Raw genomic sequence first — 23,810 nt, 5'->3', positions numbered from 1 at the left:
ATGCAACCACCAGTCCAAAACCCCAACATTTATTACAATTAGACCAAGAAAGCGCTTATGCCACTTTTGATTAAAAAAAATCTTAAGTGATAAATTATCCAACCTAACCACAAAACAAATATCAGCATCAGGACCGAGACATTTCCCATCATCATCTAGTCGAGTTGAGTTTTGTGTAACCCATCTGCCCCACTTCATCTCAGCTGTGTCTGCGATTCTTCACTTCATGTATCATGGAGTTTGGCTTTCAAGTTAACTGTTCTTGGGCTAGTTTTGCATCCTGACAAGATGTGCCCGAGTGCTGCCATTTCTTTTAACACGTTGGCTTCTCAGCTAGCCTGTGAAAAGTGGCTTTAGTAATGAGAGCGCACAGGGGCCCCTGATAATGAGTTTTATTCTCATATTCTTTTCAACATCACTACTCCCTTCTACCATTCTCCCTGCTTAACTCGAGAGAGTGCTTTTGGCACAGCTTGCCATTCCACTCTGGTAATTGAAGTCTCCTCTGCCAGCTTCCTCTTTTCTCATAGTGTTTTCTTCTTCCATGCAGGTTTTGGCCAGTGCCAAGAGCGCCTCCTCTATGACCTCGCTGAACTGGTTTTACAATTATGTCAGTTTAAGTGTTGCTTAGTGTTTCTTAACTGCTTTTTTGTGCTTGTTTTTCTCCCAGTTTGAGTAGCTGCCACAGTCTGGCCTATCCAGTGAAAGAGATTAATGCTGCATGGCTGCCTGGTCTACAGCATAGAGTGAATGTGCCAATGTGCCAGGGCTATTTAGATAGGAAATCTGAGGACCTATTATGGAAGTAATTGGTTATTTTTTTTGAAATTATTTTGTCAAAATTCAGGCTGGTTTTGGCAAAAATTGTAGGCTGAAGGAAGGAGGAAGCCTTTGAATGTTTGTAAGGCAAATGAGTAAAAGAGGGACCAAGTAAGATGGGGATGGAAAAAAAGGAAATGAGAGAGGAAACATTAAAACTTTGGATATGCAAAGCAGATACAAACCAGCTGAATATGATGACAACTGTTCATTTTCATAAATATGACATTATGGTATATAATTTTAAGACTGCCATAAAAGGACAGAATTACAAAACAACTTATAGGTTTCTCTTGTGGAAAAAAGATGTGCAGGGTGGTGTCTGTTCAGTTAGCGACTGTAGTCAGTAACAAAGAATCCAGAGAATCTTCGATCAAAATATCAACATGCTTTGGAGAGAATTTTGAAAACACTTATGCGCCACAATTTTCTCAGTTTGCAGTGAATTTAGTAAAGGATCATAGCACAGTAATTACTAATAAAAGAAGTAATGTGCAGCTCCCTCACCAGAAAACATTCAGAATCAGAATCAGAATCAGAATCAGCTTTATTGTCCATGTATGCGTGCGCATACATGGAATTTGACTCCGGTTACACATTGCTCTCATCGTACATACATAGAATATACAAGAAGAGAAATATAAAAAACAAGGACATCAAAGACAACAAAGTAGAACAGAGAAACTAAGCATAAACATTTAACATTTAACTACTATGCACTTAAAATCATGCTTATGATTGTGGGTTTAAGACAATGACCGTGTTAAGATAATGACCGTGTTGTCTTGCTTGTCTTTTAGTATTGTTAGAGGTGAAGCAAAGACACATGGATGCTGGCTGCTGAAGTCAGCAGTGAGATGTTGTGTGTGGAGACAGCGCCTGGAGCAGAAGAGAGAGAGAGATAAAGAGCATATGAGATTGGGCTAAAAGAAAGCAAACGCAGACTGAGCCCTTAGGCTGCCAGAGGCTTGCTATGCTATTACAAGCAGTAGTTCACACCAGCAAATTTTGCTCCCCCCCTCCCCCATTTCTAACCGTGTCCGTGTCTAAGGTGTCCGTAGATAACGATGCTATTTGCACCCAATCGGGCACCCCTTGTAGCCTACTGTAATAATAATAATTACATTTTCTTTTTTAAATAATCAGTTAATAATAAGGGTAAAAAATAGGCTCCTCATAGGACTTAAATCCCAGTCACTTGGGTGGAAGTTTAGGATTTGACCCATTAATCGACCACAACCTCTCTACACATATGTTAAGCATATAAGCATATGTGCTTGCACAAATGTTTGTTGCATATTACCTGCTGGTCATGTGGTCATGGGTCCAAACTGCCAAACAGGAAATGAGAGCTTCCAATGGTACAGAGGGGGGTTGCATTGTTTTGAGGAATCGTCTTTTGTAAGTACTCTTGTTGTTACCATTGCATTGTCTTGCTTGATTATTGACTAACGTTGGTTCTTCTGTAGGAGGAGCTTCGTGTTGAAATGAAAGGGGTGGAAGCTCCTCAGGGGTAATGCATTAACGAAGTTGATGTTGTTTCATTTCAGCTGCAGACCTTTAGGCCCAATAGGCATGTGCCTAGACAAACTTTTCTTTTGTTGACTTGAAAAGTATATTTGTGTTTATTTTTTTCCAGCCTGTACTGCTTGGTGGTGTTATGTAAACTTCAAATAAAACAAATACTGGGCGAAGATTACTCCGTGTGTTGCCCTTCCACAACTCGGGCCAATCCTTGCTTCTGACAACAAACAAAAAAAGACAACATCCCCCGCTCATCTCCGACTCAGACCTTTATCACTAAAGCACATGCATAATGTCTGTGATCTTCCACATGCATTCTGAGCTACAGTGACATGCATGTCATATAGATATAAAACTACTAGATATAAAACCTCTGAAGAGAAGCTGTTAGTTTTCACTTCTCTTTATTCTTTCTCTGTCCCTTGAGCTTTAATGAATAAACACAGTGATTTATTCCAGTGTACAGCACAAAAAAACTATCTCAGTACTAGTGTTCTTTTGTTTTTTTTACCACCAATCAGTTAAAAGTGGAAGATGCACACAGACCCAATCATGGCCCAAATGAAAAAGACGAGTGTGTTTGCTGCTTGTTATCAACATCCATCATGGAATTGAGTCCTTGCTTGTTTTTCCTTAATTTTGTTCAAGTAACAGTAAAGCTACCTCCGTCTGTCTGATGGGTCTCTACTTTTTAAAAGATTTTAAAACACGATCTTTGGATTTGGGATTTTGGTGTAGTATTGGAGATGGACAAAAGAAAATGCACAACTCAGCTCACGAACAACACTATCAAAAAATATGGGCTAAAAAATGAGTGTGACATCAAAACCACTCAGACACAGCATTAAAACAGAGACTATCATATATATAATATAAATCCTTACAAGCTTGTTCGGGCTTTCAGAGATTGCCCGTATGTTTTTATTATTTGTCCATCTTAGCAGGAGAAGCAGCGGTCTTTCTGACTTCTTTGTGTCTCAAAGGAACTTTGGTTTGTTCTGGCCTCAGATTTAAAGCGCAGGGGGTTCGCAGTTGGAGTGAAACAGAACGCTCAATCACTAAAAGAAACAGAGCTAATCAGTCGCTTCGATGCAGTGTGAAATACACATGCATACAGTGCTATCGGAACATTTGAAGTCAAATCATTAATGAATCACCTTAACAAGGTAAGCACAGAACAGAGAGGCCATGACATAGTGGAAGTCCTGCGGGATGCAGTAAAAAGCCTCAACTGCCAGCATTAATGAGACGGCCTGACAAACAGACGAAGATTTGCCTTTTCCACAATCCGTCGGGGAAAAAACAGAAAACAGAGAGATGGAGAAAAGAGGATGAAAGACATACGAATACTGAGGGAAAAGGCGAGTGTGTGTGTGTGTGAGGGGGGGGGGGGGGGTCATGCATTATTCATGACCTTCCTTCCTTGGTTGAGTAGGGCTGCACTCATGGGAGTTACTGTATGTTTATATGATTTTGCCATTATAAAGGTCCTGTAGCTATAGCTCCTTGGCTTTCTCAAATTGATAGTTTTATAGAGTATCGGTGCATTAGTTGCATATTACAATGTTATCTATTTAGAATTTCTTTCAGCCCTGACCTTCCAGTCGGTAGATTCAACTAAATAATATGCCCTTAAGAATAAATCTGAAACTACGTGTATGGAGATTTTGCCTCACCAGACTGCCTTTAAACAATGGCCTTGAGCTAGTGGGTCCATCTGCACTTGATGATACAGACGCCGCACATCAAGTGGCGTCTGGCAGAGTGAGGGGGCAGGGCGAGAGAAGAGCAGAGGACTGACAAGGGTGCAAACTTGCCCTGAAGCGTGTTTACTAATTGAGCATAATGAATGTGATAGATATCTAAATATTGTTTGTTTACATACATAATTTATAACCACATGGCCAGTTTTCACAGATCCTTGCTTCCCTACACTCGCTACCTGTTGCTCTTAGAATTTATTTAAAGATATTATTGATTACGAACAGAGCCCTGAGAGCTCATCTATCAGGTCTCTTATTGCCTTATGTCCCTTCCTGCACCTTTAGATATTTCATTGTTCGTTGTTCCATGGTCCAGATTCTTACATGCTGTCAGGGCTACTAGACCATGGGATGACCTACCTGAGGAGATCCAGGCTGCAAACTCTGTCTCATCTTATGACTCTTTTAAAACCAACTTTTTAAAAGTGCTTTTCTTTTTTGGTTGTATTTGTGTTTTATGACAATTTAGTTAATTTTACTCTCTGTGTTTTTTCCTCCGTTTATATTGGAAAGCACTGCATGAGAGAGTTTTGAAAGGTGCTGTATAAATTAAGTTTTTATTTCTACTATTATTACTATATTTTTGTATGATTTTCTTTCAATGAACGGTGTGTAGAGGAACATCTTACCCACAGTGCACTCTGGGTGAGCCCTCTGGGTGAGATGCAGCAGTGAAGTGCTTACTCATTCAACCCTTTAAGGGTCAATCTCACCAAAGTCCCTTGAGGGTCCCTTGAGTGTACTGAAACAACACTTAAGACGGATAACACGTCTTTGTGTCTCCACAGACTTGACACTAGATGGAGCTGTTGTCAAAAAGTACTCGGCTACCTCTCATCACCAACAGAAGAGGGACAGAGGAATTTGTCCGATAATAAAACAAATTACTTTATTCCTTAAAACTAGAGCAGAACAGGGACAGATAACAGTTTAGATTAAAGAGTGCACCACTAAATGGGTATTAATTATCACCAACAGAGCACTTTGCAACACACGGTTTCAATGTTGGGGGGGTAATCAATTCGGGAAAGTGCCAGCTCATCGGGTCAATACATGAAACTGCTCACTCAGTTTGTGGGCACATCGGTACACGATGCAGATTAGCTCTTTCCATCCTGCGGACAGCCCCCGTTACAGCTCATTCACCCACTGCTGGGTTCACTGGCACTGTGTTAACTCTGCTGTCCATTTTACAGACAAGAGTAGTCGAAAAAACAAGCTCATTGTTTATCAAATCCCATTAACCTTTATTTCATTGAGTATACATATTCCATTGCACATTTAACATCATGAAAATGACTGATTGTAAAAATAAGAAATTTACATTTCATGTTTGACAATATTTTAAATTGAAGGAAGTATAACATTATGTAAAAGCTCACCTTCTCAATGTGATACAGGAGGCAAAGCAGCAGTTGCAGATTAATCTACCAAACAAAAAATACATATATTTTACATGTACATCCGCCTGTAAAACAATGAATCTATATACACACACTGGTGATTTCATATTTACAATAAACTAAATGAAAGTGGTCTATATACCATAAACAGAGTGAGCGTAGCTTGGCAGAGTTAGTGCTTATTAGTTCAGCTGTACGTCTGTCTGTTTATTTGAATTACTGCAGGTGGAATACCATGATCCAGTGTTGAAATGTTGCAATCCATTAAAAATATGTGGAGTTCACACCATGCAACATTAAATACTGACAATTATACTTTTAGTAATATATCAAACTAACATAAAAATATTGCGCAAGACAAAATGCTTTGTATTATATTTACTCACTCAGGTAATGCTGCATGAAATGTATATATTCAAAACGTAACGTGAAGCCACTTAACCTGGATACAACTTCTTTCTTGGCACACTAGGGATTGCAGTATATTCGTAAAAAAAGCATCCTAGAATATTCTGTTATAAGGGGGTAAATTAGAAAAATATTCAGCTATAATACGGGTTAATATATCTCTGTAGGAGAGGTATTTTACTATCAGCAGTGTTTCCTACAGCACATCTTGTATTCACGATGGCTCCACATTAAAATAACAACCCGACTCTTTTACATTTTCCATCAAAACCATCACCACACAATTCCATATTCTCCCCTTTGTCCTTATGTTATTTAAATGTATAATATATGTTTTTTTTAACTCCAATCTAATCAACACATACTGTGCTGCCCCGGTTTGGTTGAATATATTTTTTATCTTGAATTTATTAACTACGACTGTAAACAGGAATCATAGGTTCTCTGAGGATACATAAGGTTTACTTACATCTGTATTGTTTGAATTACAGATGTGAAGCAGTCCTGCATTGTCTTTAATAATCGGTTGTGAGAGCAAAAAATGCATTTTTGTGATGTGTTTTGTCTGTTTCCATTACTTTACAAGAATATACAATAATACACTCAAAGTTTATATATAACCATTAATATATTCAGATTTAGGCCTTTAAAATTAACGTTTCTCATTTGCTTGGACTAGCAGCCTATGACAAACCTTTCCTTTGGTGTCACTATTTACTGTAAACTGCTAAAAAGGACAAATGAAACAGCTGTGATGTGTCTGAGGACACAGTATAATGTGACAAAAAGCCGTTTTCTGCACCAACTCAGGAGTGAAAACAGACGTGAGTGTAACATGTGCACACACAAACAGCAGGTGCACGTGTACAATTTGTAGTAGAAAGGAGCCTTAACAATTTAAATTTGAACCAAATCAAAAACAAAAGTCTGCACCATTTGTGCAGTGATCATATGGTCAAATTGAGGAAATGTTTTGTGAACATCTAAGATTTATCATTCTAAGCATGTTGTCCCATCACCTCGTGATCAGTTTCCGCTCTGTGGCTGGAAGCACATGCTGTAGTGTTTGGTTTTGAAACGTGCAGACTCTGCATCCATTGCTCAAAGTTGCTTTCTAGTTCTAAATGCTCGTTTTCTGCAGTTGTGTGATGTGTACGCCCGTCAAAAAGCTATCGGGACTGTGGTAATACTACAAGCAAATATTGGGCGTGCTCACTCCAGGTTGAGGCTGGTTAAGTTACTCCTTTCAAATAACTTTGTGCTACCCTTGCTATTTCAGCAGGTTGATAGTCGCCCACCACTTAAAACTAGTGAAGAAGTACAACAGGGTTAAACCCTTTTCTCTTTCTCACAAAACGAGACTGAGCAGAGAATAAAGTGAAGTGGCCAACCCTCAACTTAAGTTTGGCTCCAAACAAAAGCAGAAAGTGTGAATAAACAAATCTGCAGTAGGGAGGGTAAAGATAATCAGCTCATAGTCAAGACACTTGAAGGGAGCGATTCAAACTGGATAATATTAAATTATCTGACAATTTGACTCCAAAATCCAGATAGATAAGTATGACCCTTACGGTGCTAACACAACCACTCAAACACCTCTTCTTCAGCACGGTGAGGAGGACATTTGTTCATACTCTGGACACTTGAGGAGAGCAGGGTAGTGGGAGGAGTTCATCTGGAGGGAGGCCTCAGAGGAGATGGCGGATGCACTGCGACCACGTCCGGCCCAGGCGTCTGGATGGAGGAACTGGCCGGAGTAATCTGAGCAGTTGCTGAGGCGAGGCTGGTAGAAGCCCTGACGGGGCCGGTACATTTCCTCTGCTGTGTAGCGCTTCATGAACAAGTACACCGACATGACACCTGCAGTCTGGGGGGAAAGAGACAATTTATTCTCTAAAAAAAACCTTCTTTTCACAAACCTGTCACTTTAAACCAAACACATAACAGCATTTTCAACCATTAAAATGAATCATTGAATCAAATGGCTTGCATAAACAAATTGCAGATTAGAGAATTGTACACTTATTTGATGATAAATAATTTCCCCCTTAAACCATCAAACAAAATCAACCCCCTAAAGTGAACACCTGAATCATGGCTTAGGGTTAGGGTGGATGTTAGAATTTGCTGCATCTGTGTGGATTTTTCTTGCTTCCTTCTTTTTCCTCCTGTTTTTTAAATGAGATCAATTTCATAATTTCACAAAAAAATAATAATGCACATTCAGTATTTTCAGTGTGATGTTGTATTAGGACTATTTCTCTCAACACAATACATTACAGTTGCTCACATCAGAAGGGATTTGGCCAAATTCAGATGCTTAAAGATGCATTTCTCACTCAGAGAAGACTGGTTTTATGTTTCTTAAGCTACTAATCGAAGGATAACTCAGAACATCTGTTCAATGCCTAAAGTGTTCCGTAAATGATGAACACAATGAGAGCTGTAAACTAGCAAAAGCAAAACATTAACATAATTATGTAAACATGAACTTTCACAAGCAACATCACAACATACAAAAAAAATTGACAGACAGATTAACAAAATCCTTCTACCCTGGGACCCTTATTAGAGAAAATCCATCTCAATGCATGCGTCCAGGCATCAAGCAGAAACAGGCACATGGCCTATTCAAAATGGTTTTTTTCATCCACACTTTTTTTCGTGAAGTTACCTCAGTGAGCAGGAAGGAGATGGCAGCAAAGGCAAATGACCAGCCGTACTGGTAGCTGAAGTAGGCCTCATTAGTTTTGGTTCTGTTCAACATTTCGTCATTAATGTTGGAGATGTACAACACCAGACCGACCACCAGAGAGAGACCTGAAGGAGGCAGAGACTATGTTTATTTAAAATACTTTTGCACTTCATTTATTTCAGTTCACCTTCTCACATGTAAATGTCTGTTGGTTTACTGATTTGGAGAGGTTGTGGGTAAAAGCCAAACCAAGTACCTGACAGGATGAAGAAAATTCCAGAAACAAAGGCCAGGATGGTGCGATGGGGTCGGATGTGTCCGATGTTACTGAGCACAAAGCCAATGAACATGAAGAAGAGGCTGACCAGAGGGAAGGGTGTGGAAGAACGGATCATCTCTGGAAGAACACAAGAAAAATGAATCAGTTTGTTTGGGAGTGAAGCAGTCGTTCGTCGTTGTTCATTTTTTTTGTGCAATGTCTTCGGTGACTTTGTGAAACTTTTAATGAAAGTTTTCGCTTCTGATGTTTTCCACTGAGGCTAGTCAAACTCGTAGAGGCAGCGTCTCATGGGTTTAGGACACGCTTCCTTATTCATATCAAGATGAAGCTGGACCTCCCTACTGTGAGCAAATGGTACAGTACCTCCCAGAGGAGAAGATTCTCTCCAGACCCCCATTGTGTTCTACATTACACCAAATGTTACCCTTCCAGCTAAGTGGACCAGATGTTTAAGGCCATAACCTTAACGGAACCGTTTATTCAATTAGTTTGGTAAAGTTCTTGCCTATTACAATGTACCTTAGATAACCAACATCACAAAAACTCTTTGAGGGAGTCTTTTTGGATTTGGAGTCTGAAACATGGGCAAATTCAGAAAAAAGCTTCAGTGTTTAGAGTTATAAATAATGCATAGAGTATGTACACTTCATTTTACCAGATCGCCTGGAAGAAAAAAAGACTTTACAGCAGTATTAACTTAAACCTTGTTTTTAGAAAGAAGCCAATTAACTCCTGTTATCACCGTCTGCCTAGATCCTAACTGCCTATATTTACTCCACTTCAGGGTGTTTGTTCTCACATGTACACATCCTCGCTCACGTCACTGCTTTCACATTCAAGTTCTTGTCACTTCTTTCTGCCTTCTTCACAAAAAATTCTCCTGTCTCCCACTTCTCTCTTTCTTATCTAAAACAGTACTTAACAAAAAGAAATCACCCCTTTGATAGATTTACATATTTCATTATTATCAAAAGTGTGTTATGCTAGTTTATCTTTGTCTTAATGTCTTACTTCTTTGACTTTAAAGACTATCGGCTGCAGTTTGAAGTCAAGAGTGATATGAGCAAGGACGTAGGTTTGCATATGACCGGTATGGACATGTCCCTACCAATATTTTGGGAGGACTGTATTGACCCTACAGGAGATTTTATTGGTGTCGGCAGATAATTTTGCGGAATTTCTTTCATAGTGTTATTTTTAACACTTTTGCCTGCAGTACACCTTTGAGCCACGTGAGGGAGCCTGAATGTTCATCTTGTTCTGATAATTGTAATCTATTTATAATTTTGAATCTTGTCTGAAAGGCGGGATTCCATTCTGTTAGCTTTACAGATGAGAGGAAAATTAAAGAATGATATTGCCTGTTAACTCTACCTAAACACATTTATTTGGTCTCATTTATATATATATATATATATATATAAATATATAGTATTGAATATGTATTTGTTTTCAATCAAAAATGCTTAAAACTAATTTGTGATTTATCAAAATAGCTGGTTTAGCCTTTCAAGATAATATATGATGTGGAAATGGCAGTCAAACTGGTCAGGAACGTTCAATTCCGTACAAATGTGCTCTTCTCATGGCTTATAGATAAGGCCTATTGTGAATCGGGACACGATGGCTGCTTAGAAAGAGTATGGGAAACACTGCACTAGTGTGACACAGGACTTAAAACAATTCCACTGTTGTTCTGAGTCTAGCAGGCAGAATGGAGTCACTTTCATGTATCAGAGTTTAGTGAATGGAAATATGATATAACACAAAACATACTGCATCAACTAAACAGAAGAGGTAAATAGTTAGTAATGAGCAGCTAAATGAAGCGAACACCTTAACAGCTTGTCCCTGCTTTACTTCATAGCTTGATAGTGCAAGTTGGCTTGAAGTGCCCCATCGGGCCTGCGATCGAGCAGCAGAGGTAACAACATGTTGAATTCAACCCTTCACGCTCCAACCACTGTGTCCCTAGTTGCCGCTCTAGTTCATAGCGAAACTTTTCGAACTATACACTGAGGGCCTGAACAGTTTGGTAGCATTGGCCGTATAACAGTGGAGTGTGAGCAGTTACTTACTCAGGACACTGACAGTGGAATCAGATGTCAGCTGGAGGTTAGTGGGCATCACATACTGTATGGTAAAACACCGGCCTTTCTCCTCCCCTGGAACAAAGGACAGGAAAACAAATATTAATCTTGAGCACTCAACACAACTGAATAAACGGTTGATTCACCCACTGTGACACAGAAGAGTCAAACACAGAAACACAGTACAGTATGCCAGCAGAATACAGATACGTCTTTTTTGTATGATGATAATGCCTATCTTGGTGAAAAGCTATGACTGTAAATCATAGAAGTTTCAGTCAGATTTATTTTCCTGGACAGACTTTGTGCGATGTCTGTGTTATAATTCCAGCTCGTTTCCTCTGTGAAACTGTTGATTGCCACTTACATTTTTTTTCTTTTAAACTCACAGCAATTTGCAAACGAACATGGAATCAAGAGCTGGTTTACATACAATTTCTGTGTCTGTATTTTCTCGAGGAACACCCAGCATTAGATTTTAGCACCTTTCCCTTCATCACTTTGACAAATATAGTACAAAGTCTAGCACCAAAAAACACTGACACAGTGTTTTGTGCATATGTGTGTCAGACACACATATGCACACTCTTGCAACTGATGTCTTTCTCACCACTTTTTTAACCCCACACACTATGAGGTGTTGGATTAAGTGAGATTTTGTGGTTTAGCATATAATTTACCTTTCATAATACATGCTATGTGTTTATCATGCATACTAGAACAATGCATGATAAGTGTTTGGGTCAGGCAAGGACAAAATATAAGTATATACGTTACATTCATCTTACTTAAACTATTAAGCATTATGGTGTTGCATTGATTACAGTGCATACTAATAATGAACACTGGTACATAGGTATTGATGGAGAATATAAAGAGTAAAACATGTAACTCTTGCCAGTTAGTCAAGTTCTAGAGGATCTGTCATTCGTGGAGTTGTTGTAGACAAGAGACTTGGAGAGTTTGTGAACATGCTTATTCATCATTAGGTAAAGCTTTATCAACTGTTTTTCTGTGTGTGTGTGTGTGTGTGTGTGTGTGTGTGTGTGTGTGTGTGTATGTATGTGTGCCAACATTTAGTAACAATACATCAATCATCAGATGAGATGAGTCACAATATGGGTGGTTTACCACCTCAGCTACACAGCTCCCTGTCAGAAACCTGGAATTTAAATCAATAGATGCTCCTAATGCAACATGACCAACATAGAGGAACGGTGACTGAGAGTGAAAATGAAACAGGAAGGGCAAGAACTGCCAGGGAGTGTGTAACAGATGTGTAAAGGGTATACAGGCAATCATGAGCCTGTCAACTCCTATCTCCTATCCATGAGCCTATCTCTCCCCATCTCTTGCTTTTTATTTCGTTTTTTTGCATTTAGTCAGCATTTAATGTGAATAAATGGAAAATATCCTCACAATACAAACCAGCCTATAATAAGCGTAATGGAAGGTGTCTATGGTTACCCTCCCCTGGGTTATTGAAACATCACTTAAAGGTGTGGATGGCATATTAACAGTCACGCTTGTCGAGCTTTCTGTTGTAGCGTGACGGTAAAGCTGCGTTGTTGTTTTTTTATTGTTATTATTTATTTAGCTCTAAAGAATGGCAACTGTAGTTCTCGGGACTCCAGTAACACTGCTATTCCAAACTTGCAATGAAAAACATTTTACAGTGAAATAGTTGTAAATACATTAAGATTTATGCAAATGCAATTTCAATATAGCTGTCAGGCAGCTACGGCAAAGCTAGACTTACTGTGTAGTTGTTTGAGGAGGAAACTATGCTTACAAAACTTACAAAGAAGAACTACTTTCAAGGGTGATATGCTAAAAATGAAATAAACAAGCTGAACTCAACTTATTTACTCAATACCATGGTTACTCTTCCTGCTACAAGTCTACAATACATAAGCAGTCCAGTGCCCTATATTGAAGAGGATTTACATCGCTGGCTGTAGAGATCCTCTACATGAACCGCTAACAGCCAACAAACACCCAATGAACTCAAACCAACATCAATATCAACCACAACACCATGCAACCTCATTCAAATTCTCCTGCATAGCGGCATACAATGATAGTGTGCAGTAACTGATTCTGGGTCTGATCAAAACAGTTACGCGGGCAATAAGGTCACTCAATTGCCCCTAAAACACACACACTGGACCATTAGTCCATTTATACTGCAGCAATGGCCTACTACGTGGCACAAAAATACCTAATTACAACTGGACTGCATACATTTTTTGCCTGAATGATTAATCCTAAAACAGGACAGAGTAGGGACAAGTTGTGGAACAGGACATAGTGGAAAAATTCAAGAGTAAATGGAATAATATTACAGGGTAACACATCAAATAGGGATATTTGCAAAACAAAAGCTTTCTCCATTTTCTAGGTCCAGCTTTCTAAAAGGCCCGAACAGAAATATAATTGAGTGTAATAAATGAGAGCAGACAACATCTACAGTACACATCCAACAAGAGTAAGACAGCATATTGATTTAGTTAACTGTTGCTATAACCAGAGGGAGCAAAGCTTAAGAGCAAAAGGTGATACCTGGTTTACTCTGGGGCAACATTAAGAAAATAATCAAATCTGACAGATAGTGTTTCTTTTCCAATCAAGAGCTCCAAGCATGCCTTTGTGATGTAGCGAGCTGGGGAGGAACAACGTTCTAAAAGGCCAAAAAGGCCAAAAGACGTTGAAGCATGCACTGTGGCAATACATTAGCTTCTCTAACTCTATGCGTCTTTCATGCTAAGTGCTATGGTGGAATAGAGATGCAGGTCAAAAAGAAGGAAAAATAAAATCCAGTCAATCCAAGGTGCCTTTGGTACTACGGAATAGAAGTCAGCCCCCGGGTTAATCACGAGGAAAGACATCTCTCAAAATCTTCTCAGCCCGAATAAAAATACCTTCAAAGATGCTCCCAGAATGCAGAATGAGAATATGAAAGGAAATGCACCGGTCCTATTTCTGCACAGAGGTTAAGCCAAAGTTAAACGATAAAAGCAAATTATATTGAAAACTTGACGTTGAGTCCCAGATTCACCAAAGCTTTGTGTAGGACAGAACTGACATGGTTAATGAGTTGTTAATCTAAACTACATGTACACTTTAATATCTTTCCGTATTTTCTTTATAAAAAGGTGGTGCTGCGGCATTACCATAAATATTGCATGCAATGTTTTCATGCGGAATGCCAGGCTAATCTTGCAGCAATCATGTCATCCAGAAGTTTGTTTGTTTGTGCCAGATGTTCCTTTGCACACATTTCTCTGTGGGAATCTTTAACTTAATTCTATACTTTGTACTTCGATGAAATTCTCTGTTTGGAACTAAATAGTCAGGTTGATTGTGGTGCTTACTTCATGGATAACTAAACAGAAATATGCTAAAGATCAGTATTTACCACTGATTACAATCAAATGACTCACTATCCAAATGGTCGTAAATCTCTGTCTCAGAGCAGAATCTGACTGAAATGAGATACACCTGGTTTACTTTGACTTGAAAAGTGAGGGACAGCAACATTTAATCATGTTTCAGACTTAATACCAACTCACCAGCCAAGAAGCAAACCCTCCAAAGGCCAGAGTGGAGGGACATGCGTACCTCGGTGCTCTGGTTGAGAGGAAGGATGACGCCCTCCTCCAGGTAGAGCCAGTAGTCGGTGCTGACAGCGATCCCCAACAGGCCCAGGGCGCAAACAGCGAACACGCTGCTCAGCAAAGTCAGCGCCTTCCTGCCACATAGGCTCATACCACGGCCTCAACAGCAGGGGGGTGCCGCCGGCAGAAAGGGGAGCTGGGTGACGGGGGAAGAAAGAAAAGATAGAGGGGAGCAAGTTATCATAAAACAGAACATTGAAAAAGTGGAGGAAACAAATGAGAAAAACATTTCAGAAAAATAAAACTTGTTTTTGAGTGCATGGCTTGTACTTGCTGTCCCCTAAAAGAAAGGCAAAAAGAAAAAAATAGACTAGAGTCACACTTTTCTTTAAAACAGAAGAAAAACCTTTACAATATGATCAATGCATGACCGTGTGATAATAGTTTCGGGGTGGTATGTGGGTTGCTGGATGGAGGGTTAATGTTTGATCTTAATTCAAGTTACAATGGAGATCTGCCACAGCTGACTCTAGTCAGAGATGAGTTGGAAATGAATGGAAAGTAATAATTGGGAATGTGATAATAAATAACCTTAACAAAAGGACTTTATTCCTCTTCGCTGAGAAAGAAATCTGGGAACGATCCCTCTCCTCCAAGTCTCTCATTAGAATTTGAATAACCACATTGTGCTGGGCCAAAGACTTAGTGGGGAAAAATATTATGTAAAGTTTTTCATTTAAATATGCACCAATAATGTTCAAAAGAGAATTGTAAGACTGCTTTTTCTACACTTTCTGCTATAATCACACAACTCATATCTCATATGAATCCACTTCTGCTCTGGTACATCTAGTGATGCAGAAGCAGCAGTGCAGATGGTGTACAGTATGTGTCAGCATATGAATGTGTGCGCTCGACACACAAAGCGATGGATCTGTTTCGTATGCTAGCTGATGCCAACGTTTGCCGGAAGCTGGAGTGCTGGGGAGTTTGGCATAGGATATGTGTCGAAAAGGAATTGATTTTACATAATGAGTTCTCAGTGGGCTGCCATATTGAGCACCCACTGGGAGACTGGAAAGATGGAGTGAATGTGTCAAGTTGTCATAAGATTCATGGCTTCTTTTTTTTTCTCTCCAAAGATCGACGACTGGATGTAAAGCCTCAGTAGAAAGAAGAAGTCGGGAGAGCTCCACACATCTGCCAGCTTGCAATGCAGAACCAGTGTATGATGGTTTCATTCTGGGCCACACCATGCAAATATATGGAATCATAAAATCTATGGGATGCCATAGAAAAAAAGACAAACGAGTCATCAAATTGTATCTGTATGGCTAAATTGTGTTCAATGTTTATATTCTGTGCAGGCTCCAGACCTCATTCCTCTAAGGAATGTAAAGCCAGTTGCCCTACTTCTTACATACAAAGGGAAATAAATCCAAGACGACTATTGTTGCAAGTCCAACACACACCATTAATAAGATGTGTATGTTCTTCACATGCACACAGTGCACAGTTATTTCTTTTTTATCTTGAATCCATTTCTCTTCTTCCTATGTTAGTGTTTATCCGTTTTGTCCCCGTTTGGTGAAACCCTTGTTTCAGAAGTTGAAATTAAAATGTATCTCTTTTAAAATTGGAAAACTTTTTAACCTGTGGAGATATGACTTAGTTTATCCTGGATGTGCATATGTATATAGGCGCCATCACACATGTTTTAAGATGTTATTACTCAGATAAGTAATATAAGTAATATAAGTATTATTAAGATAACCTGTGGCTAACAGGCCGAGGCATATTTGACCCCTTTAAATTACGATATGAGAGTTTGAGAGTTTGACAATAGCCTTGATCCAGAACATGCATGATTCATGACTACGGTCATACAGCCGGCAGAAAACAAAAGAAAAAAAAAGAACACAAACTCTAATCTATTTTTAGCTATAAATAAGTGTATTTTTTCCTGTCTCTTGAGACTGGACTGATGGTGATTGGAAGCAGTTGGGATGCATGTATAAGCAATCAGAGTTCACTTAAGCACAAAGGACCAGCATTAATGGCAAAGCACCATCGTTTACCCTCAGCAATTTTTGACAGTGGTGCAATCACTGCCCATTCATTTGCAATGTGCATGCTTCTATTTTCAGTCATTTAGCATCAAGCTACATCTTGAGGACAAGAGGCACGACTCTGGTCATCATTGATATTTATGTAACATTACCATTTTAATCTGAATTTAAATTTAAACTTGTGAATTGTTGTGTGTTATAAATCTAGTCATTGGAATAATGTTGCTGCAACATACAGCTGCTGTTCTGTGACCCATAGATCAAACAAATGCTGATTATTGTTGCAACAGTTGTTGCTAAAGGGTTTCAACAACAACTTTATTACATGGTTGAAGCCAGAATGGGTCAAGACAGCCTGACACCTAATAAATAAATACATATATTTATTGTCCAAAGCTAGAAATTAATCAAAACCAGATTCCCCCTTTATATCGACATCTAACGGTGCTTTCACATCTGCAGTTTGGTTCTTTTGGTCTGGACCAACATTGTACATGGTTGTATTTTAGTTATTTTCCAATTGTTTACACAGACTTTTTACAAACCAACCAAGTTAAGTAACCAGGAAGTCAAATAGACTGACAGGGAACTTGTTGATTGAACGATTTTGGTGGTTGTCATCTTTGTCATTGTCATGTTACTGACCACCTCCCTATCGTGGAAAGATGTGATCACTTTTGGACATTTCTTCAGTGCAGATCTCTGCCAGGTGTGTCTGGGGCAGGGCTTCAGAATAACTGTTTTCACCGTCCAGAAGTGTATCAAAAAATCTATTTTGCTAGCCCTGTAGAAAAAAGTCAAACAAGGATTAACATGCTTTATTAAAAAATAATTGCTGTTTCTTATTGTTTTACATGTAGTTTATGTAAAACACTATGTAATCAATAACAGCTATACACTTTTTGTTATCAAAGCACCTCACCAGTGTACTTCAGAACAGGAGTTCTTTCATCTCTAACAGAAGATGGGTAAAATCAAATGTAAAAACTGCATTTGTGTCTCCTAAATCGAAATACTTTTATCACCAAACTCTAGTCAATTGGAGTACTTCAGTACTTTTATTTACTTTAAATTTGTATTGTCACAACTGTCACAATGTCTTGTCACATTCAATTTCACTTTAATTACGCCTGGCCAACAGACCTTCATCCTTACTCGTCATTAGTTGCTGCTTGGGGACAGAAGCCGCAACCGCCATTATAACAATGCCAGTCTTTTGCCGAGTATTTTGATGCAGACGTTTTGTGCTTATTGTTGTGTAATGGTGGTTGTTAGGTTTAGGCAAAAGAAAAAAACACTTGGAAAAGACATCATGGTTTGGCTTAAAATAGCTTAAGTTATGTGAGTCAGTGGCGTAGCGGCACATGACACAAGACGTTCAATAAGTCACTCAACTTTTGGTTTCACACAGTGGACTTCTTGCTCTTTATACTATGTCCATTGCTCTGAGCTTCTAGAATGGCACTGACGGGTTGACAGTGGAGTTAGTTGAAAGCCTTGTGCGTCGGTATCAAGACGCTGAGGGGCAGAGTGCCCAAGCGCCGGTATTTGGCATCCTGGGAGTGAGACCAGGCAGGCCTAAAAATAAAACTAATTCTTACTTTTGACAAAGTTAAACACAAAAGGGTCACGTGTGTATTGCAGTTTCGTGATGAGAACCACACACACACACACACACACACACACACACACGCACACACACACACGCACACACGCATGAATACTAATAATTCTGCTCATTCTTCTGAGTAGGATGACTAAAGGATTATATAGAGTGACTGATCTCGGTTGAGAAAAAGGTTTTTATTATTATTGAGAAATGTTTCTCATTAAATGTTCAAAGACACCGTGACCAACAAAAGAGCCTTGTAGTCCCTCTCTGCCTGCAAAGGGATAGACAAAACACCCTCTCGCCTGCATAGACATCAGCATTTCCTTTTAACCTGTTTGGATCTGCAACCAGACTAGAGGCCCCTCCTCCCTAAACATGGTGATTCATTAAGCAGAAGCTTTGTTACGGTCATCCTCAGATGTGTTTCTCGTGTGCAAAAACAAAAACTACCTTAACCAAAAACTCAAAACTACAAAACTATCATCTCACATTTTTTTTACAGAATATTTAGAATATTCAATGTGTAAAAACATCTATCAAAAATGATTTGCCTTAAAAAGGATATAGTTTACATTTTCATCCATTATGATGTGATGCTGGACAAAGCCACTAGGGGTCTGGAGGCCACGCTGGAGCACACCACTGCTAGAGTAAAGTAGAGCGTTCCTCTTCCATCTACTTTGTTTACGTAGACCTAACCCCCTGTCATCCTTGATTTAATAAACAGCTCACTTCCAAAAATACCACAGGTTCTGAGTACAATAGAAAAAGAGTAACACAGATGTCTCCAGCCCTTTTCAACTGTTGTAGAGCAGCTGATGAAACACAGATGTCCAGGGCGCTTCACATCTGTAATCGGTCAAAAGAAGGCAGGAACATAGCTGACCCGTAATGTTACATTAAGTTTTAGATCGTATTTTTTGGGCAAAATGAATATAGAATATAAAGGCTTGTAGAATGCAATCAATGGCCTAAGAAAACACGTAAATTAGGCAACAAGCTAGAATGATTTCTCAGTGGTCTAATTTTGGAGATGCAGCAGCCCTCCCTTGAAGGCATGCCTACCAAAAATGAGAAAACGCAAATCTCTGCTGTAGGCCAGACGATTTACAACACATCATCTGGCAAACAGTGGAGCGAGGTGTTGGTGGTGGTGTGAGCTGTCGAGACAGAGGATGAAGTGAAAATTTGCGTGTCATATTCTCAGCTCTTCTCCACAGTGAAATCACAAGATCGAGGGCAAAAATCAGTCAACTTGCTGTTAAATGTTGCAACACATTTGCGTATTAACAGTTGAAACATCTGACCCCATGTAGAGAGTGTTCTCTTCCCCCTCGCCTGCAAGACACTAGAGCAGACTGCATTAAAATGCACTACGTCTGTAATGCCAGATGATCTTAATTTGATGGGGCAGCTCTGGTTATAGCCCAAGCCTTTCATGCTGTTCTAAAGGCAGTTTCCTTATGCGTTTCAGCAAATGGTTTCTGCTTTGAGCTGTCATCCCCTGCGTATTCCTTCATACAGTATCGTGATCAGAAAGTGTACAGAGAGCTTGTCACTCAGCTTGTTCTCTGCGTTTTAATATCTTCTGATGATCAGAGATAACCGTGAAGATGGAAGGCTGAACAAAAGGCTGTTTGCTTTACTTAAACTTTGTGTACATAATGGACAATTACTGGTTCCACGTAGGCATATTTGTAACAAAGATGACAGGCGGGTGTATTTAATCTAATAAAACATGAGTGAGTGGCACAGTAGTGATCTCTAAAAGGGTCGACAGACTCTGGCACAAAATAAACTGTGACCCGCAGCACTCACATCTATTTTTCCGTATTTGTTTTGAGAACAAGTCTCCCGTTTATAAGTGCTCGACTTGGCCCTGTCGCCAGGCAACACTATACAGAGGGGCCTCCGGAATTAGTCGAGCATGAATGGACTGATGAGCGAGTCCCAAAACAAGGCGTCCTATTTCTTAGTGCGTTTTTACATGCCGGAGCGGAGACAGAGGAAAACAACAGAAACATTGAGACAGAAAAACATGACAGAAGATTATAGAACAAAATATGTGAAGGACATATTACACGCAGTCATGCAGGCACACAAACGCAGAATAAAGATGTTGAAATGTGACCGGAAGATATACATTTTATATGCGCGTGTATGTTCTAATAGTTACATTCACTATAAATCATTGGTCTACATCCAGAATAAACTGCAATTCCTGTAAGACTCCCAGACTACCAGGGTCTGTGTGCAGTCACAGTGCTTTATATGTCCAATCTAAATTCAAACTAAAAAGCGGATCATTGTCACGCTTTCAAATTGAGCAACTCCCTCAGCTGTGATCACCAGAGAGCACCGTGTTTACTTTTTGAGGATATTCCCATCAGGACGTTCCTGTGAGTCTGAGCGATCACTGGAACCAGCGAGGCACAGTCGAGAGAGTGGGCGGAGGCTACAGGCAATGCTTTGTTTCCTGTGCTTAGTGAAAGATTGGTAAACTGTAAACCGTGGTGTTGCTGTTAACGAGGCAAAGGGTGGCGGGAAAAATTGAGGAAGAAGGCATTATTATAATGACAGGACCAATGGACACACGAAGACTTGTATGAAGTGGTTCAAGTCAGTAGTTGAGCTTTTGACAACACAGATAAGATTCTGCATGGAGATGAAAGCAATGCCTGCAACGGTCAAGTACAACATCTCACAGCAAGGTTTACATGTAGGTCAACAGACTTCCATTTTTATCATGTTTTAACCTTTTGAAGTTTTTGTTTTAAAACTGAAAGGTTTTTACAACAAAACGAAGCCAATTAGTACAAATGTAACTTTTTAAAGATTGAATTGAAACCACATGCAATGTTACAACACAAGTGGCGTTTCTCCATCGTTGAGTCACAGTCTGAACTACTTCAAAATAAAGTCCAGATATCATGCACAACCCATTAGCAACAAGTCAACAACAGCGCTCATCCGGAGAGGGTGAGAGTTGCCAGCATGTATTGAACTGTGAAACCGTTATTGTTCTGCAATTGCTGAACAATAATCCCCTGCAGCCCACACTAACTCTGTCTAAATTCTAGGTAGAACAGGATGTGTTTGGCTGGCTGACACACTGAGGACTGGATGTCAGCCAAGCAGGCCTGTGGGCTACCTATTTGTTGAGCCCTGTTTACCTCCAGATGACACCATAACTACCATAGTGTTGCAGTGGTAAAAAGGAAAGAAAGAACTTCCACTCACTGATATGATTACAGGGCATGCAGCCTCCTAAATAAGAAACATCTCCAGAAAAGCAAATCTATATATACGGATTATGAATAATACATAACATGTCGGTGACTATCTTCCCGCATCGAAGTATTTACGTCAATAGTTTTAATGCATAATTGTAGTTATCAGGCATCTGTGAAGTAGTGAGAGCGAGCCCTTTGTTACGCCTCCCGTTTAATCTTTGGCTCGAGCTCAAATCGCTGTCCGCGGTGCTGAAGCACTCGTCAGCTGAACAGTGAGTCAATAATGAACGTAGTCCATTGAGCGTGTTTTTACACAAGAATGCAGAGGGAGCGAACTCATTGAAAGCCCGTGTAGACACCGCTCTGTTGGCGCTGGAATATCCAAAGTGAATTGAAGCCTGAACGTATTTTCATTCGTTTTAGACATGTGGTAATTTGATTCCCAGCAGCTCTATTTTACTCCTCTTTCCGTTCTCTCTCATCTTAAACATAAGTATTTGTGTCACAAGACTTTTTTCTTTCTTCAAACTAAAGAGCATTATATCTCGAATAGCATATCCCGTGTGTTTATGAGTGAACTCCACTCTTCACATGGAAATGTGGGTAAAGTAAATGAATGCAAGTTAATAAAAGCTTCAACTTCTGATCAAGAGTGCAAAGGAAATGTCTATTTTTTACTAGTATGCAAACCAGCATGAAAAAACCCCAAACAAAGCATTCCGTGGTGTGTGAGAAACTACAACAGCGCGTTTCTCTGCACAAAATGTCGACTAGGACGCAAACGCACTTAAGAAAAAAACAGGGGAAACTATACATTACTTTCACGAAGAAGACTTGTCGAGGAATGCACCGTTCTCCCTCTTCTTTGGTCTTTCTCCTCTTGTTTCTCCCCGGTCAGTCAGTCCGTGTCGTCTCGGGTTTGGCGCGCGATAAGCCTTGTTGTGGCGGACGGGACTCGCGCCTACGTAGCTCACGCACCACTACTAACAGCGTAGCACGTGGCTCCCAACTCCAACTCTCTTGAGGTGTGCGGAGGACAGTGGGGAGATGCTGCGTGCGCGTGATGTGGTAATACTAGTTTGAATGAGGTCATGGCTGCAACCAAATACAACCCTGCCTAAATTCATACCGTTTCTGAAATGCACAACATATATTTTATGCAAAACTGAGCACAGGAAAAGTATAAGGTGTTTTTTACATGTCATTACAATGCAGTCTGACCATGACTTAGAAAATGTCACTGAGTCCTCCTAGTGCATGCTGGCTATAAACAAGGTTTTAAACACAAGCCAGGCTGTTAGAGTGAGCAACTTCCACCCCTGTTGATCAGGATCGGAGCCAGCACTACATACCAGGAACTTGGCTCAGAGCTCTGCTTTTTTTTCTGAATATCAATATACTGTACATAGAACAAATGGCATCAATTGGCCCACAATAACTAGAGAAACTCACTGACATAAAGGAGCCCTTTCTAGCGCACAGACAAAAAAAAGCCAAATGATTAAACAATACTGCATGGGGCCTGCATGTGATGTGCCCCTACATGAGACAACCATTCTCAACCTGGTAAATCAAAGCCATCACAAAACAATAAAACAAATACTTGAATTAACTAAGCAAATGTTTTAATCAACTAAAGTCGATCCTCCGTTTAAATGACAACATGTGACATAATCCCGAAACAAATGTTCAACTTAACTGATAAATAAAGGAGCTTTTCAGCTGACTGGTGCAGGAGTGAGTGGAGCTCCCTCACAGCTCCCAAAAATCCCTTTTCTGTGCAAAATTCTATTTTAATATCACAACATGTAGCCAACCTTCAATTGCTATAGTAACACAGCAAAGATGGCTGTGTTTACTTCAACAACAAAAATTGGGCTGCAGTAGGAAGACACAAAATAATGAGTGTTAACTTTGGTGAGAAGCCTTTTTGGCAGTCTTTGTATTTTATTTCCTCACATTCTTCCCTTATGTTTCTGCCCCCTTGGCTTCCCCATTGAGACACAAACTGTGGTTTCATTTGGATTTTGCATGCTGTGCCTTCAAAAACCGAAGGGAATAGTCTGCCAAAGAAAAGTAGCGTTCAACAGAATTGTTCAGTGGCTTTGGTTCCTTCTTTTGTATTGCCACTTCTTATTAATCGAATGTATATAGCATCTGGTTCACACTTCATGTGGAAACAGATGTGTTTAGTCTCTCACGTGTTTCCACATGCGGTCAGGAACCCTCTGTAACTGCACAAAACATTGCCTGGACAAATAAAAGCTGTAGCCTATCTATTTAATAAACAAAGCAAC

The 23,810-nt window shown here is 39.7% G+C and overlaps 1 protein-coding gene across 1 annotated transcript; it reads right to left on the bottom strand.

Annotated features, from left to right (window-relative positions):
* Window positions 1-5,347: 5,347 nt before the first annotated feature.
* LOC116392957 (voltage-dependent calcium channel gamma-5 subunit) lies at window positions 5,348-22,702 on the bottom strand. The gene is made up of 6 exons (XM_031864814.1): window positions 22,333-22,702; window positions 14,555-14,795; window positions 10,971-11,057; window positions 8,869-9,009; window positions 8,592-8,737; window positions 5,348-7,784 (listed from the first exon to the last, which is right to left on the bottom strand). Exons 2-6 carry the CDS (start codon window positions 14,748-14,750, stop codon window positions 7,521-7,523), a joined length of 834 nt encoding a protein of 277 aa, XP_031720674.1. The 5' UTR covers window positions 14,751-14,795; window positions 22,333-22,702; the 3' UTR covers window positions 5,348-7,520.
* Between the last annotated feature and the right edge of the window lie 1,108 nt (window positions 22,703-23,810).

This window comes from Anarrhichthys ocellatus, unplaced genomic scaffold (genome assembly GCF_004355925.1).
Source record: "Anarrhichthys ocellatus isolate YVR2014 unplaced genomic scaffold, GSC_Weel_1.0 scaffold31, whole genome shotgun sequence".
NCBI classification, from domain to species: domain Eukaryota; kingdom Metazoa; phylum Chordata; class Actinopteri; order Perciformes; family Anarhichadidae; genus Anarrhichthys; species Anarrhichthys ocellatus.
Note: the sequence above shows the minus strand (reverse complement) of the source record. Positions and strands in the feature narration are given on the sequence as shown.

Coding starts and splice junctions, on each gene's coding strand:
- LOC116392957 (XM_031864814.1), bottom strand. CDS start 14,750: ATGAGCCTATGTGGCAGGAAGGCGCTGACTTTGCTGAGCAGCGTGTTC. Junction 11,058..14,554: donor GAGGGTTTGCTTCTTGGCTG/GTGAGTTGGTAT, acceptor CCTTTGTTCCAG/GGGAGGAGAAAGGCCGGTGT. Junction 9,010..10,970: donor TTCCACTGTCAGTGTCCTGA/GTAAGTAACTGC, acceptor GTGTTCTTCCAG/AGATGATCCGTTCTTCCACA.